The 14,459-nt window shown below is 46.1% G+C and overlaps 1 protein-coding gene across 1 annotated transcript in view; it reads right to left on the reverse strand.

Moving 5' to 3' along the window:
• EXT1 (exostosin glycosyltransferase 1) overlaps nt 1–11,265 on the reverse strand; it is a 470,442-nt gene extending 459,177 nt beyond the window's left edge. Inside the window, exon 1 of the mRNA XM_082257566.1 lies at nt 10,050–11,265. Coding sequence (XP_082113692.1) covers nt 10,050–11,017 — 968 coding nt within the window. The 5' untranslated portion in view covers nt 11,018–11,265. The remainder of the gene's footprint in view (nt 1–10,049) is intronic.
• Nucleotides 11,266–14,459: the final 3,194 nt, after the last annotated feature.

Raw genomic sequence — 14,459 nt, forward strand, 5'->3', positions numbered from 1 at the left:
ACACATTCAGCCACAGGGCAGCGCTTTCACCAAATGAAGACTACAACGTATTTAATAGCAAATGCCCCAATCTCAGCACTGAAGCCACTGTACGCTTCAATGCTCAGATTGTGGGATACGACAGCAGGATGGGCAAGACTTGACATCAACAGAAGCAAAGCCATTCACAAGATGCATAGTGGAGCAAACAATATAAGAGTGGAAAGAGGAACGGAAGACGTAAAATTCAGTAACCTACAGCAACAAGGTAAACTGCCTTAAAATGGGCTGCAATGCATTTGGCTGGAGCGCTAAATGCCCATCGAGAGTGGGGACATTCCAGATGTTCATATAGGAGCTGCTTACATTTGCTGCCATAGTACAACTCTATCCAGGCTGCTTGATCTCAAGGAGGCAGATCAGTAAGGTGGCATCAGATAAGGGCTTAAAGTGACCACCAATGGAAATACTCAACTCGTTTAAATCAGTGTGCATCCTAGTACTTACCCCCACCATTAACTATGAATCAGCGGCGAGCGGCACAAAAAAACCATACCTGACCCACCCCACAACACAGCGCATGCATTTTTATATGTATATAGAGTGGTGCATTGAAATTCAGAAGCAACGTTACTTTGCGTGTGAATGGAGGCCCCCAATGCATGTGCCCGACACCTATTGCAAGTCAATGCATAAGCATAAAACCAGCCAAAGCAATCCTCGCATGCTTACCACTAGGCATAAAATTAAAGCTGGGTTGCACCCAAAAGTGGAAGTTCCGCTTTAAGGACTCCTTTCCCCCTTACATGCCACATTTGGATACCTAGTTTTGACAGGTACCCAGCTCCCACTTCTGCTCAGGCCGCCTAGGCGACTCGAGCGGAAGCTATCCTTATCCTCCCCCCACAATCTACAGGGACACCTCACAGATCAAAGAATATTGCCCGGCCATTGAGGAGGCGCAGAGCGACTCACGCATGCGCACCTGGTTGTGAAGCCGCATGCTGTCACAGCCAGGTGCCCACACTTGTGATGCGGGCGCGGGTAGAGGAGAGGGAGAGACCTGAGGCTTTGGCGGCCGCATCGTGGGACAGGGAGTGTGTGTTTATTAAGACTCAGCAGCTACAGTTTGTGTTAAGACTCGTACATACTTGACGAAAATCAGACTAAATATCCTCCGATTTTTCCCTCTCATGCTCAGCGGTCATAACCGTTTTTAGTTGACAGTGCATAATGTTCATGAAATTTCTCGTCCGATTTTTTTTTTTTTTTGGGACATTTGTTCCTAGACTTTACGGGTCGTCAGCAACTTCAGATCATGCGTGGTCTTTCATATCCGATTTTTTGCGGACTTACTGCATACACATTAAACGAAAATTGGTCGTCTGGGGACGGACGATAAAAATTTTGGTATTTGTCCCTCCGTTTTTTTTTTCGTTGAAAATGTCGGCATCGGCTACTGAAAGTTGTTTACACACTAGCCGAAAATCGTACAATTTTACCTTGGATGGGAATTTTCGGCAGATTTTCTACTAGTGTGTACCCCACTTTAATGACTAACACTGCTTTAAGAGAGCTAGTTATTAGGAAAAATAATTATTTTTTCTTATCTATCCATCAGCAAAGGCTTCTTGTTCCCCATCACAATTTTCTTCACTTCCAGGCAATGAAGATTAGCCATCCCATTCCACAATGCAATGCCCTGGGACCTGAGAAACCTATTGGCAAGCCCAGACATGTGCATGTTGAGGGTGGGAAGTGCTCACGCTTATTCAAATAGGAGTCGAGTTTACAAGACTCCGGCCAGTGCTGGGGGAAAAGATTTTGGATGAAACTGTATGTGCTGACAGCTTAAAGCGGACCTTTACCCTTCCTACCCACTTTCCATCATTCCACTCCTACCTCTATCCTATCTAATGGCACTTTTTCACTGCAAGTACCGGCTCGGCTCTACTCGGCCCGGTTTGCTTTTCCACTGCTGGTACCGCATGGTACGGTGTTGGAACGGTTCGGTACGGTATGGTTTGCTTTTCCACTAAAGTAGTACTAAAGTTAAGTGGGTGGGATAACAACGGGGTGGGTGGGATTCTCTGACCAATCAGTGGCTTGTAGTGACTGCATGCAAAGGATTGTGGGATATGTTACCTCTTGGAACCACAATCGAGGTGGTACTGTTTTTGAGAGCCGTACCGTTCGGTTCCATGCAGTGGAAAAGCGCCGCCGTACCGTACCGAACCGAACCTACACCGTACTATGCGGTACCAGCAGTGGAAAAGCACAAAAGCGAGCCGAACCGTTGGGTTCCATGCAGTGGAAAAGCGCCATTAGCTGGGCATAGATGGATACAATTTCAGATGACAATTTTTAGGAAAGTCCTAGGAAAATTTGTATGAAAATTCTCAGAACATTTATTCAAAAGATTTTGGTTGCTTTTTTTTTGGTTTTCAAATGAATGGACTTTACTGAATGAAAACCTCATTTGAGAAAACGTTTCTAAACTGCTCCTACATATTTTCTCCTCACTGTGGGCAAAAGAATGAATGCAGATTTGACCCACTAATGATTAGAGAAGCAAACAAAACTTTTTCCCAAGAATTTTCGTTCAAAATTTTTCCCATTTCCAGCCAGCATAACAATCAGATATATACATTTTACACACCTTTTTTTGGGGGGGAACCCTCCCCACACTTCCTGGATTCTTGCCTAGGTAAGCCCATTCATAGACTGTTTGAATCTCAGCAAGTTCAGTAGCCTGTTGCATTTTACATGCGATTATTGCTAGCGAATATCACGGCCTCCTCCCAGCAGGGATGGCTTAACCTCCCCCCTCCGTCAGTGGAACACAGAGGCCAAGCGGTAGGGATTCCTGTCAACATTGTGGTACAGGGGGAATTGAGTGAATTTCTTCACTCCGTCTATGGCCCATGTCTATGGATATAATTAACTGCCCACAGTCTGAGATTCCCACGTCAAATAGCCCAGAAGACCTCAGTGTGCTCTACAGCACATGCACTATGGGGCATCGCCATCTCTTCAGTTACTGCAACCATCCCCATGATGCACAGTGGCACCCCAGGTCCCGCACCACCATCTTCTTCTCTGATGTTACTTCGAAAAGAAGATTGCAAGAATATGGAACAGGCTCCAAATAACATCAGAGAAGAAGATGGTTGTGCAGGACCTGGTGGGTGGCAGAACAGCAGGGGATCACTAAAGAACGCTTGATTCACAGAGCACAAGTATGTTTTTTGGTGGAAAACCCATTAAAAAATAAAATAAAAAAGTATGGGGGGGGGGGGTTCATTTTTGTAATCTGTGTCCCATTGGAGAGATTTGCCTTCCTGCTAACAAGAAATGAGAAGATCTCTCCAAAGTGAAATAAGTTCTCTACCTAGACAGCAGCCACTACTAGAAGGCCCCCCTATAGCTATTCTAGTGACAAGTCAAAAATTTGGAATTTTCCATTACTTTCCATGCAGTCACCAGGACCGAAGGAGAAGCTGACTCAGAAAGCTGAAATACTTAAAGCGAGGGTTTCTTAAACCTTTTTACATTAAAAAGGAACACTTGAAATCATTTTCAGGTCATGGGGAACCCCTGTTAAAAATCACTTCATGAGGGGTCAGTGACCACCAATGCCCCTTATATATCGGTGGTCAGTGTGAAGAAAGCCCCTCTCATAGATAGCACAAAGATCACTGTAGTCATGCTTAGGGATGCACCGATCCGATATTCGGATCGGATATCGGTGCCGATATGGCGATTTTAGATGGATTGGGGGATCGGTAACATTGACCGATCCACTGGCTGATCCGGTTTTTGCTTGGTAACGGCTCAGCCATCCCTTACTTGGTGTAGTAGTAGTATGGGATGGGAGCCGCTACTTCCTGTATAGTCCCGGCTCACAGGCGGAGTGATATCAGATGCACTCCACCTGTGAATGGAGGAGCCGTACACATGAAGCAGCGGCTTTGCTCTGTACTGCAGCCGCATGCTTGGTGTGTAGCTCCGGATCGGTTCCGGTATCGGCGATTTCACAACGCCAGGTATCGTATCGGGTCCAAAAATCGGATCGGTGCATCCCTAGTCATGCTGCTGACTGCCCAGTGGCATTGGCCCTGGAACTATGCAGGTGCCACCAAACGGGAGGCCAACCACAGCTCAAGGAACCCCTTAGCAATCGTTAGAGGAACCCTAGGCCTCCACGGATCCCTGGTTGAGAATGGCTGCTTTAGGGTCCATTCACACTAGCGCGACTTGTCAGGCGACTTGGTCGCCTGACAAGTCGCGGTCGGTCGCTCGCCATTGAATAGTACAGGACCCGTTCTAATAGGAGCGACACAAGTCGCTCCGACTTAGCAAAAGGGTCCTGTACTACTTTGGGGCGACCTGGAGGCGACTTGCATTGACTTCAAATTATATGAAGTCCCTGCAAGTCGCGCCGAGGTCGCGGTGCACACTGTGCACCGTGACTTCACAGGTCGCCCCAGCAAGTCGTGTCGCACCAGTCTGAATGGGCGCTTAAGCTGATTAACATGGCTGTGACTTTGGCAATCATACAGGTTTCGCTTTATACCATGCAAAGCTTGAATTGAAAAAGATTTTGATCCACCAGCTTTACAACTTTATAGCAATAAAAAGATCAAAACAGCATAGTAGTAGCCTCCTCCTAAATATGTAAACAGCACAACTATAAAACCATGCCAAAGGTCTTTTTCCTCCACTTGAAAGTTAAATCCGGCAGGAAAACATCAAAGATTTGGCAGCCTTCTATACAACGGTATGCATTTACTGCATGGCAATATCCAGAATATTGCTCCACTCTACACAGGTGTCTGAGCATCCCAAGCACCAGGCAGAGCCGACTGTCGACAACAAGCAGCCGCCCCCCCCCCTCCCTCGGCTCATTCACAGCATTACAGGAAACTCACGATTGCCTCAGCCGGCTTCCAGAAGGAAGGTTTTATTTACATCTAATGTCTGCATTATCAGAACAACTAATGTGCTTGATCAATTAAAGAAGATTACAGACCTTGAGGTTTGCATAGAGAATTTTTATGATAACTGAATATGCAGTAAATTGCCCGATGATGAAGTCGATATCCTCCCAGACTAAAATATAGATCCATACAGTCAGCACACGACAAGTGCCGCTACATTTGTAAGTGCAGTTGATTTTCCATTTGCATTAACAGTAACATATGCAAACATGAACAGAGGACAGGAACCTTTAGTGGCATTGTCACAGGCTTTTATTTAGGACTTGGCACTGCACTGGAATGGATCCCTCAAGTAGGTATTTTTGTAAATGGCAAGTTTAAAAAAAAAAAAAAAAATTGCAGACATTCTGACATGCAGATGTCACAATGACCTTTTTTCCAGGGACGGGGATATCAATACCCAAAAGATAAACAAGTGACACTGTGGTGCTATGAATGCTGCATTCCCAGAGAAGAAAATCTATGCTACTCTAGGATTTAATGCACTGCAGATCTCAGCATACCCTGATAACATATCGTTGTTGGTAGTATGCTATGACCTGTAGTGTCTGGGCACTAGCATCCTTCAGGCTGCTCCAGTCTTAAATTGGATGAAGTTTACCTTAACTTTGTAGAGAAAAATATCCACAAAATAAAAAGGACCCCTGGGGGCATGCTGATTCAGTCAGTCAGTTCATCACACAATCTCAGTCAAGGGCCTGAAGAAACCGGACAAAAGAGACTGGGCGCCTTTAAGACTATCGATAAGTCAAGTCTTGAAACATGGAAATGAGGTCTCAAGGCTTGGCACACATACATGGAAGGAGGAGGTCTCAAAGCTTGGCACACACACATGGAAGGAGGTCTCAAAGCTTGGCACACACACATGGAAGGAGGTCTCAAGGCTTGGCACACACACATGGAAGGAGGTCTCAAGGCTTGGCACACACACATGGAAGGAGGTCTCAAAGCTTGGCACACATACATGGAAGGAGGTGTCAAGGCTTAGCACACATACATGGAAGGCGGTCTCAAGGCTTGGCACACATACATGGAAGGGCTTGGCACACATACATGGAAGGAGGTCAAGGCTTGGCACACATACATGGAAGGGCTTGGCACACATACATGGAAGGGCTTGGCACACATACATGGAAGGGCTTGGCACACATACATGGAAGGGCTTGGCACACATACATGGAAGGGCTTGGCACACATACATGGAAGGAGGTCTCAAAGCTTGGCAAAGGGCTTGGCACACATACATGGAAGGAGGTCTCAAAGCTTGGCACACATACATGGAAGGCGGTCCCAAGGCTTGGCACACATACATGGAAGGGCTTGGCACACATACATGGAAGGGCTTGGCACACATACATGGAAGGGCTTGGCACACATACATGGGAGGTCAAGGCTTGGCACACATACATGGGAGGTCAAGGCTTGGCACACATACATGGAAGAAGGTCAAGGCTTGGCACACATACATGGAAGGAGGTCTCAAGGCTTGGCACACATACATGGAAGGAGGTGTCAAGGCTTGGCACACATACATGGAAGGCGGTCTCAAGGCTTGGCACACATACATGGAAGGCGGTCTCAAGGCTTGGCACACATACATGGAAGGGCTTGGCACACATACATGGAAGGGCTTGGCACACATACATGGAAGGAGGTCAAGGCTTGGCACACATACATGGAAGAAGGTCAAGGCTTGGCACACATACATGGGAGGTCTCAAGGCTTGGCACACATACATGGAAGGGCTTGGCACACATACATGGAAGGAGGTCTCAAGGCTTGGCACACATACATGCATGTTTCAAAAGTTCACATTCTGATACTCTTTAGGGAGCCCGGTCTCTTTTTTGTGTTACTAGAGTCTATATTGGAAAAAAAAAAAAAAAAATCACATTTCAAGATTTTACACACTGATTACTCGTATTCATACAGAAACTAAAAATTAAAAAAAAGGACATGGAGATGCCTCTAAAGATGCATCCGTATGTAAATTTTTGAAACCTCCACGTTTCAAGACTACACATAATGATACTGAAACTCACCACACGTTATATTCTGATTGTACAATCTTCTTTACAACTACCAACAAATATGTACAGCAAGGCCCGTTCTGGTTGGATACTTTAGAAGGGTTCTCATAATTTTGGTTTGGGTAGATCTAAAAGTTGAATTGTACAGACTCAGAGACTGCATGTTTAGATTGCAACGTGTATGGTAATCCTTAGAGGTGCCCCAATCAACTTTGAGGTTCTAGTGTCTATATGGAAAAATGACGACAGGATTTACAATAGAAATGTTCCCTGAGCACTGATCAGCATTCACTAAAGTACTCAAAATATCCTTTTCAGCTTCTATGGAATACTGTACATTACTTAATCATTACAAATAAGTGTCAGCTATACTACAAGTAACTTTGTTGCCATTTTTTTTTTTGGCCAGTACCGATAGTAAAAATATACAAAATACAAATATTACAACAAGGCCTGGACACACAACTGTACAGAAATCTCTATAATGAAGTAGAGATTCGTCACTGACCACCACAGCATCAGTGACAAAAAAAATAAATAAAAAAAAAAGGCTTCAGAAAATAAAAGTACCCAACAAGTTATTCGGCAACAGAATCTCTGCAAATAAAATCTACACTACCATTTATGTATGAAGTTATATACCCCAAAAACGAGCAAAGCCAGCAAGACTGAACATCCGTGTACAGAATTCCCCACAGAAAACGAAGGCTTGGTTTTTGACCATCAACAAAACAGGCATCATAAATGAATTTAACCCTACGAGATCACTGTCAACACGAGACTCAATCTTTACCAAGCAATCCACACTGCCATTAAAACGATGTTATAAACCCAAAAATCAAGCAAGTCGGAAAAAAACCCGAACACAATGTACAGAATCCCTATAGAGAGCTAAGATTTCATCTTTGACCATCATAGCACCAACTACTAAAATAAAACCCACCAAAAATGGTGATCATGTTGGGTTAACGTCTAAGGCAGAAATGAAATTAACCCAAGAAGCTCACCATCAACACAAGATGGCATGTCATGAAACTATTATATAACCAAAGTCAATTCTGAACATATAGTGTACAGAATCCCCTATACAGAACTAAGGGCTGGTCTTTGACCATCATAGCACCTACAAAACTCAGAAAACAGTGATCTTAGGTTTAACATGCAAGAGAGAAATGGATTGACCCAACAAAATTACTGTCAAGTCATTAAACTATTTTATACCCAAAGTCAAGTAAATCCGACAATTCTGAACATAAAAAGTGTATAGAATTCCCTATACAGAACTAAGGGCTGGCCTGACCATCGTAGCACCTACAAAACTCAACCAAAAACAGTGATCTTAGGTTTAACGTGCAAGACAGAAATGGATTGACCCAACAAGATCACTGTCAAATCATTAATCTATTATAAACCCAAATGCAAGCAAACCCAGCTATATTGAATATACAGAGTACAGAATTCCCTATAGAGAACTAAGGGTTGGTCATTGACCGTCATAGCACCAATTAATACAATAAAACTCACCAAAAAAGGGGATCTTCTTGGGTTAACATGCAAGAAAAATGTAATTAACCCAACAAGATCACCACCAACACTATATGGCAAGTCATGAAACTATTATAGACCCAAAATCAAGCAAACTCAACAATACCGAAAATATAGTGTACAAATTTCCCTATGGAGAACTAAGGGTTGGCCTTTGACCATCATAGCACCAACAAAACCAACCAAAAACAGTGATCTTGTTGGCTTAACGTCTAAGTCGGAAATTAACGTAACAATATCACCGTCAACACATGACAGCATGTCATGAAACTATTATATACCCAAAATCAAGCAAACTCAACAATACCGAACATATAGTGTACAAATTTCCCTATGGAGAACTATAGCACCAATTAATAAAATAAAAAGAACTCACCAAAAAAAATGGGATCTTCTTGGGTTAACGTGCAAGAAAAATTAAAAATAACCCAACAAGATCACCACCAACACTATATGGCAAGTCATGAAACTATTATACACCCAAAATCAAGCAAACTCAACAACACCGATCATATAGTGTACAAATTTCCCAATGGAGAACTAAGGGTTGGCCTTTGACCATCATAGCACCAACAAAACTCACCAAAAATAGTGATCTTGTTGGGTTAACATCTAAGTCGGAAATTTAATTAATGCAACAATATCACCGTCAATACATGACAGCATGTCGTGAAACTATTATATACCCAAAATCAAGCAAACTCAACAACACCGATCATATAGCGTACAAATTTCCCTATGGAGAACTAAGGGTTATACCCTAAATCAAGCAAACTCAACACCGATCATATAGTGTACAAATTTCCCAATGGAGAACTAAGGGTTGGCCTTTGACCATCATAGCACCAACAAAAAACTCACCAAAAACAGTGATCTTGTTGGCTTAACGTCTAAGTCGGAAATTAAATTAACGTAACAATATCACCGTCAACACATGACAGCATGTCGTGAAACTATTATATACCCAAACCCAAGCAAACTGAACATATAGCGTACAGAATTCCCTATAGAGAACCAAGGGTTGGTCATTGACCACCAATAACATCAGGATTTAGACCTAGACATGTGAAAGCAAAAATAAACATTAAAAGGATATCCTAGAAGTCTCCAAAGCCAAATGGGCATTATGAATCCTAACAGTATATAGCTAATGGGACAAAACCCGACCTTCCTCTAGCTGGAAGACACTCTATATAGGAAAGTGCAAAGGTCAAGCTCTGTGCCTGGAAACAAGCATTCCTTCTGGAGACGAGAGCCCGTATCAACATACACTTCAAAAAAAAAAAAAAAAAAATGGCAAGCACCCTGCAGTGTCAAATCACGAAATCAATGGAAACGTATACACATGTGGAAATCGATGCAGGTCTTTGGTAAAGCCAGCAGAAAAAGCTCACGCCATACCAGGACCTGACAGCTGTTAACAGCATCTGTACCGGAGAAGAAGAAGAAAGGGAGGGAGGGAGAGGACAGTGTACAACAGGCAGACGCCACTTACTTCTCATATTCCGCGTTATCTTTATCACAACGTGAGTCTTTGTGCTTCTGCCAGTCTTTTCCATGCTTGCAAGTAGTCAAGAGTACCACATCCTCCCCATTATGAACATGATATAAGGCATTCCTGGTGTCTGACCCTATCCCCGTCAAGTATCTTTTCCCTTTGAAGACCAACATGTACTTCCGAATTGGAGGGATAGTGTTAAATCGCAGAAACCCCCGTTCCCCCCCTGTCCTGGGATGATCCTTAGAAAATAACGGGATGGAAACGTCAAAGTTGGGGCGGAAGTTGTCCGTGCTGATGCTGGCCTTGGCCAGCATGGCCTGGCCGATGTCGAAGCCCACGTCTTCGGTGTAGTCCGGCCAGGTCCCAGAGTATAAATTAAAAATTAAATGGTTTCTACCGTTGTTCCACAGGTGCAAGTTCTGGACCTTGGAGCGGAGGTTGTGGACGTACTGCGGGGACAGCTGGTCCCGGTCCAAGGTGTCCAGGCTCAGGACGAACAGGCAAGCCTGGCTGGGGTCCGAGGTGTAGTACCTGGAGCCCTCGATGGCCGACAAGATGTTTTGGTAGCTCTCGGAGATCTTGTCCCCCTTCTGCTGAGGGTAGGTGTACACCTTGAAGCCGTTCCGCCGGCACAGCGAGAAGTCGAAGCAGGACTCCATGCGGCACTTCTTGCCCTTGTAGACGCTGGAGTTGGCGTCCCGCTTCTGCCGGGGCGAGCCCTGGCCGTTGGAATCCTCGCCCTCCGCCTGATCCCACTGGATAAAGGGCAGCAAGGGGTCCGGGAAACGCGGCCACGGGTGGTAGTCGGCGCCCTTCTGAAGGCCATTCCTCCGGTGGTGGTGGTGGTCGTCCCTTTTCTTCTGGCTCCTGGACGCCCTAAACTGCAACCCGCCGAGGTAGAAGAGCAGGACGACGCAGGTGCCGGCCGACAGCAGGGTGAAGTAGCGTTTTTTGGCCTGCATGTGTCCGGTCGGGCTCGGGGTGGTCGGAGACGAAAGCAAAAGCCCCCAAACGTTGCCGGTCCGCGCCCTCAGCTCCACTCCGCCATCTTCCTGAGCGGAAAGATGTCAAACTCTCTTCTCCCACCTTCCGCGGATGCCTTTCCCCCAGCCGCGGCGTGATCCAGAGCATGTGGGCGACTTCTTTAACGTTCCCCTCTTCGGTCCTTCATCTCCTTGGTACAGCTGATCTTTGTTTTTAAGGGGTGGGGATGGGGGACAACGGCCAGCGGCGCCGCCTAAAGGTTCCCCGGTTTGAAGGGTCTTCTTCTTAAAAAGGGACTCCAACTGTTCCGGCTTAAAGGGAATCCAAATGGTCTCCAATATGGAAGGAACTCCGGTTTCGTAAGATCTCTGGCTTAAAGGATCTCCGGGTTTTGTAAGATCTCTGGATTTAAGGGTCACCAGTTTGTAAGGGTCTCCGGATTCAAGGGGTCTTTGGATTTATGGGGTCACCAGTTTGAAAGGGTCTCCGGATTCAAGGGGTCCCTGGATTTATGGGGTCACCAGTTTGAAAGGGTCTCCGGATTCAAGGGGTCCCTGGATTTATGGGGTCACCAGTTTGAAAGGGTCTCTGGATGAATGGGGTCTCCAGATTTATGGGGTCACCAGTTTGGAAGGGTCTCCGGATTCAAGAGGTCCCTGGATTTATGGGGTCACCAGTTTGGAAGGGTCTCCAGAATTATGGGGTTACCAGTTTGTAAGGGTCTCCAGATTTATGGGGTCCCCAGTTTGTAAGGGTCTCCAGATTTAAGGGGTCCCCAGTTTGGAAGGGTCTCCGGATTTATGGGGTCCCCGGAGTGGAAGGGTCTCCGGATTTATGGTGTCCTCAGTTTGTAAGGGTCTCCGGATTCAAGGGGTGCCTGGATTTCAGGGATCTCCAGTTTGGAAGGGTCTCCGGAATTATGGGATCTCCAGTTTGGAAGGATCTCCGGAATTATGGGGTCCCCAGTTTGTAAGGATCTCCGGATCTATGGGGTCCCCAGTGTGGAAGGGTCTCTGGCTTATAGGGACTGGTTGTAGTGTGCAGCCAGCACAGCTTTGTTCCCCCGGCACCGGATCCCGATCAGCTCCTCGCCTGACTGTCCGCACCCCGCACCGGCTGACTTCATCAACTTCACCGGGAAAGCCGGAGGTGTCAGCAGCGGGTTACATGTCCGTGCCGGAGCCCGGTAACCGGACGAATCCCTGCATGGCTCTGCATCCCCGAAGCGGCGGGGCTGTCCCGGTGTGTAGAGGAGGAGGAGGAGGAGGGAGGCGGCCGTTGTAGGACGGGAGGTACGGGGAAGGCTGTGTCGGTGGTGAGAGGAGAGCGGTGCCCCGGATCCCTTCCCCTACACTAGTCTAACACATTCCATTCTCCGCACGACAGCTTGTGACCTCATCTATCCACGCACCCTGCGCTCCCATTGGACGGACGTCACGTCCGGGGGTGGGAGGGGCTTCCGCTGCACCCGGCCCGGGGTGTTGGGGCCGCCCCCTTTCTCCCAGCACTGGGGAGAGACGGGGAGCCGGGCGGTGTGCGGGGAGAGCTGAGACTGAGCACCGAGCGTTCACCTTCATCATCACACCTCCCCCGGGTGTCACATGTCTGCTGCAACATGTAGTCCTACCCCGGAGTGCAGGGACAGAACAAAGAGGACCATACACCGTGCAATCTGATGTACAGCACAACCGACCATACAATCTGATGTACAGCACACCGACCATACACCATACAATCTGATGTACAGCATACCGACCATACACCATGCAATCTGATATACAGCACACCCGACCATACACCATGCAATCTGATGTACAGCACACCCGACCATACACCATGCAATCTGATATACAGCACACCCGACCATACACCATGCAATCTGATGTACAGCACACCATGCAATCTGATGTACAGCACACCATGCAGTCTGATGTACAGCACACCCGACCATACACCATGCAATCTGATGTACATCACACCGACCATACACCATGCAATCTGATATACAGCACACCGACCATACACCATGCAATCTGATATACAGCACACCGACCATACACCATACAATCTGATGTACAGCACACCATGCAATCTGATATACAGCACACCATGCAATCTGATGTACATCACACCGACCATACACCATGCAATCTGATGTACAGCACACCATGCAATCTGATGTATAGCACACCCGACCATACACCATGCAATCTGATGTACAGCACACCAACCATACACCATGCAATCTGATGTATAGCACCCCCGACCATACACCATGCAATCTGATGTACAGCACTCCCGACTATACACCATGCAATCTGATGTACAGCACTCCAGACCATACACCATGCAATCTGATGTACAGCACTCCTGACTATACACCATGCAATCTGATGTACAGCACTCCAGACCATACACCATGCAATCTGATGTACAGCACTCCTGACTATACACCATGCAATCTGATGTACAGCACTCCCGACCATACACCATGCAATCTGATGTACAGCACTCCCGACCATACACCATGCAATCTGATGTATAGCACCCCCGACTATACACCATGCAATCTGATGTACAGCACTCCCGACCATACACCATGCAATCTGATATACAGCACTCCCGACCATACAATCTGATGTACAGCACACCATACGATCTCCTTTACCATCAACCATGTAGAGGAAGGGCCTGCCTGACTGGATATATAGCTTTGGAGATTGTACAATCACATTGTAAGAAAGTGAGGCCAGAACACATTGGCCCATAAAAGACGATGAAGGAAATTGGCCACTGAGGACAGAGAAAAGGCGGAAGTGTTAAATAATTTCTTCTCTTCAGTCTTCACAAAAGAATCGGGGGGCTACACTAACCCAGCTTGTAATGCTAAACTAAATAACACACCTCAGGAAGTGCCGCCATGGCTAACAGAAGATAGACTTAGAACTAAACTAGAGAAACTTAACATAAATAAATCACCGGGACCGGATGGCTTGCACCCGAGGGTTCTTAAAGAGCTCAGCCAGGTGATTGCCAGACCATTATTCTTGATCTTTAAGGATAGCTTACAGACGGGTATGGTGCCAGCTGATTGGAAAAAAGCCAACGTGGTACCAATATTTAAAAAGGGGCCGAGATATATCCCGGGTAACTATAGGCCGGTCAGCCTAACATCAATAGTCTGTAAGATATTGGAGGGGATGTTAAGGGACCACATACAAGACTTTAGTAATGAAAATGGTATTACAGTGCCTTGCGAAAGTATTCGCCCCCCTTGAACTTTGTGACCTTTTGCCACATTTCAGGCTTCAAACATAAAGATATAAAACTGTAATTTTTTGTGAAGAATCAACAACAAGTGGGACACATTCATGAAGTGGAACGAAATTTATTGGATATTTCAAACTTTTTAAACAAATA

This window comes from Pelophylax lessonae, assembly GCF_965119305.1.
Source record: "Pelophylax lessonae genome assembly, chromosome: 5".
NCBI classification, from domain to species: domain Eukaryota; kingdom Metazoa; phylum Chordata; class Amphibia; order Anura; family Ranidae; genus Pelophylax; species Pelophylax lessonae.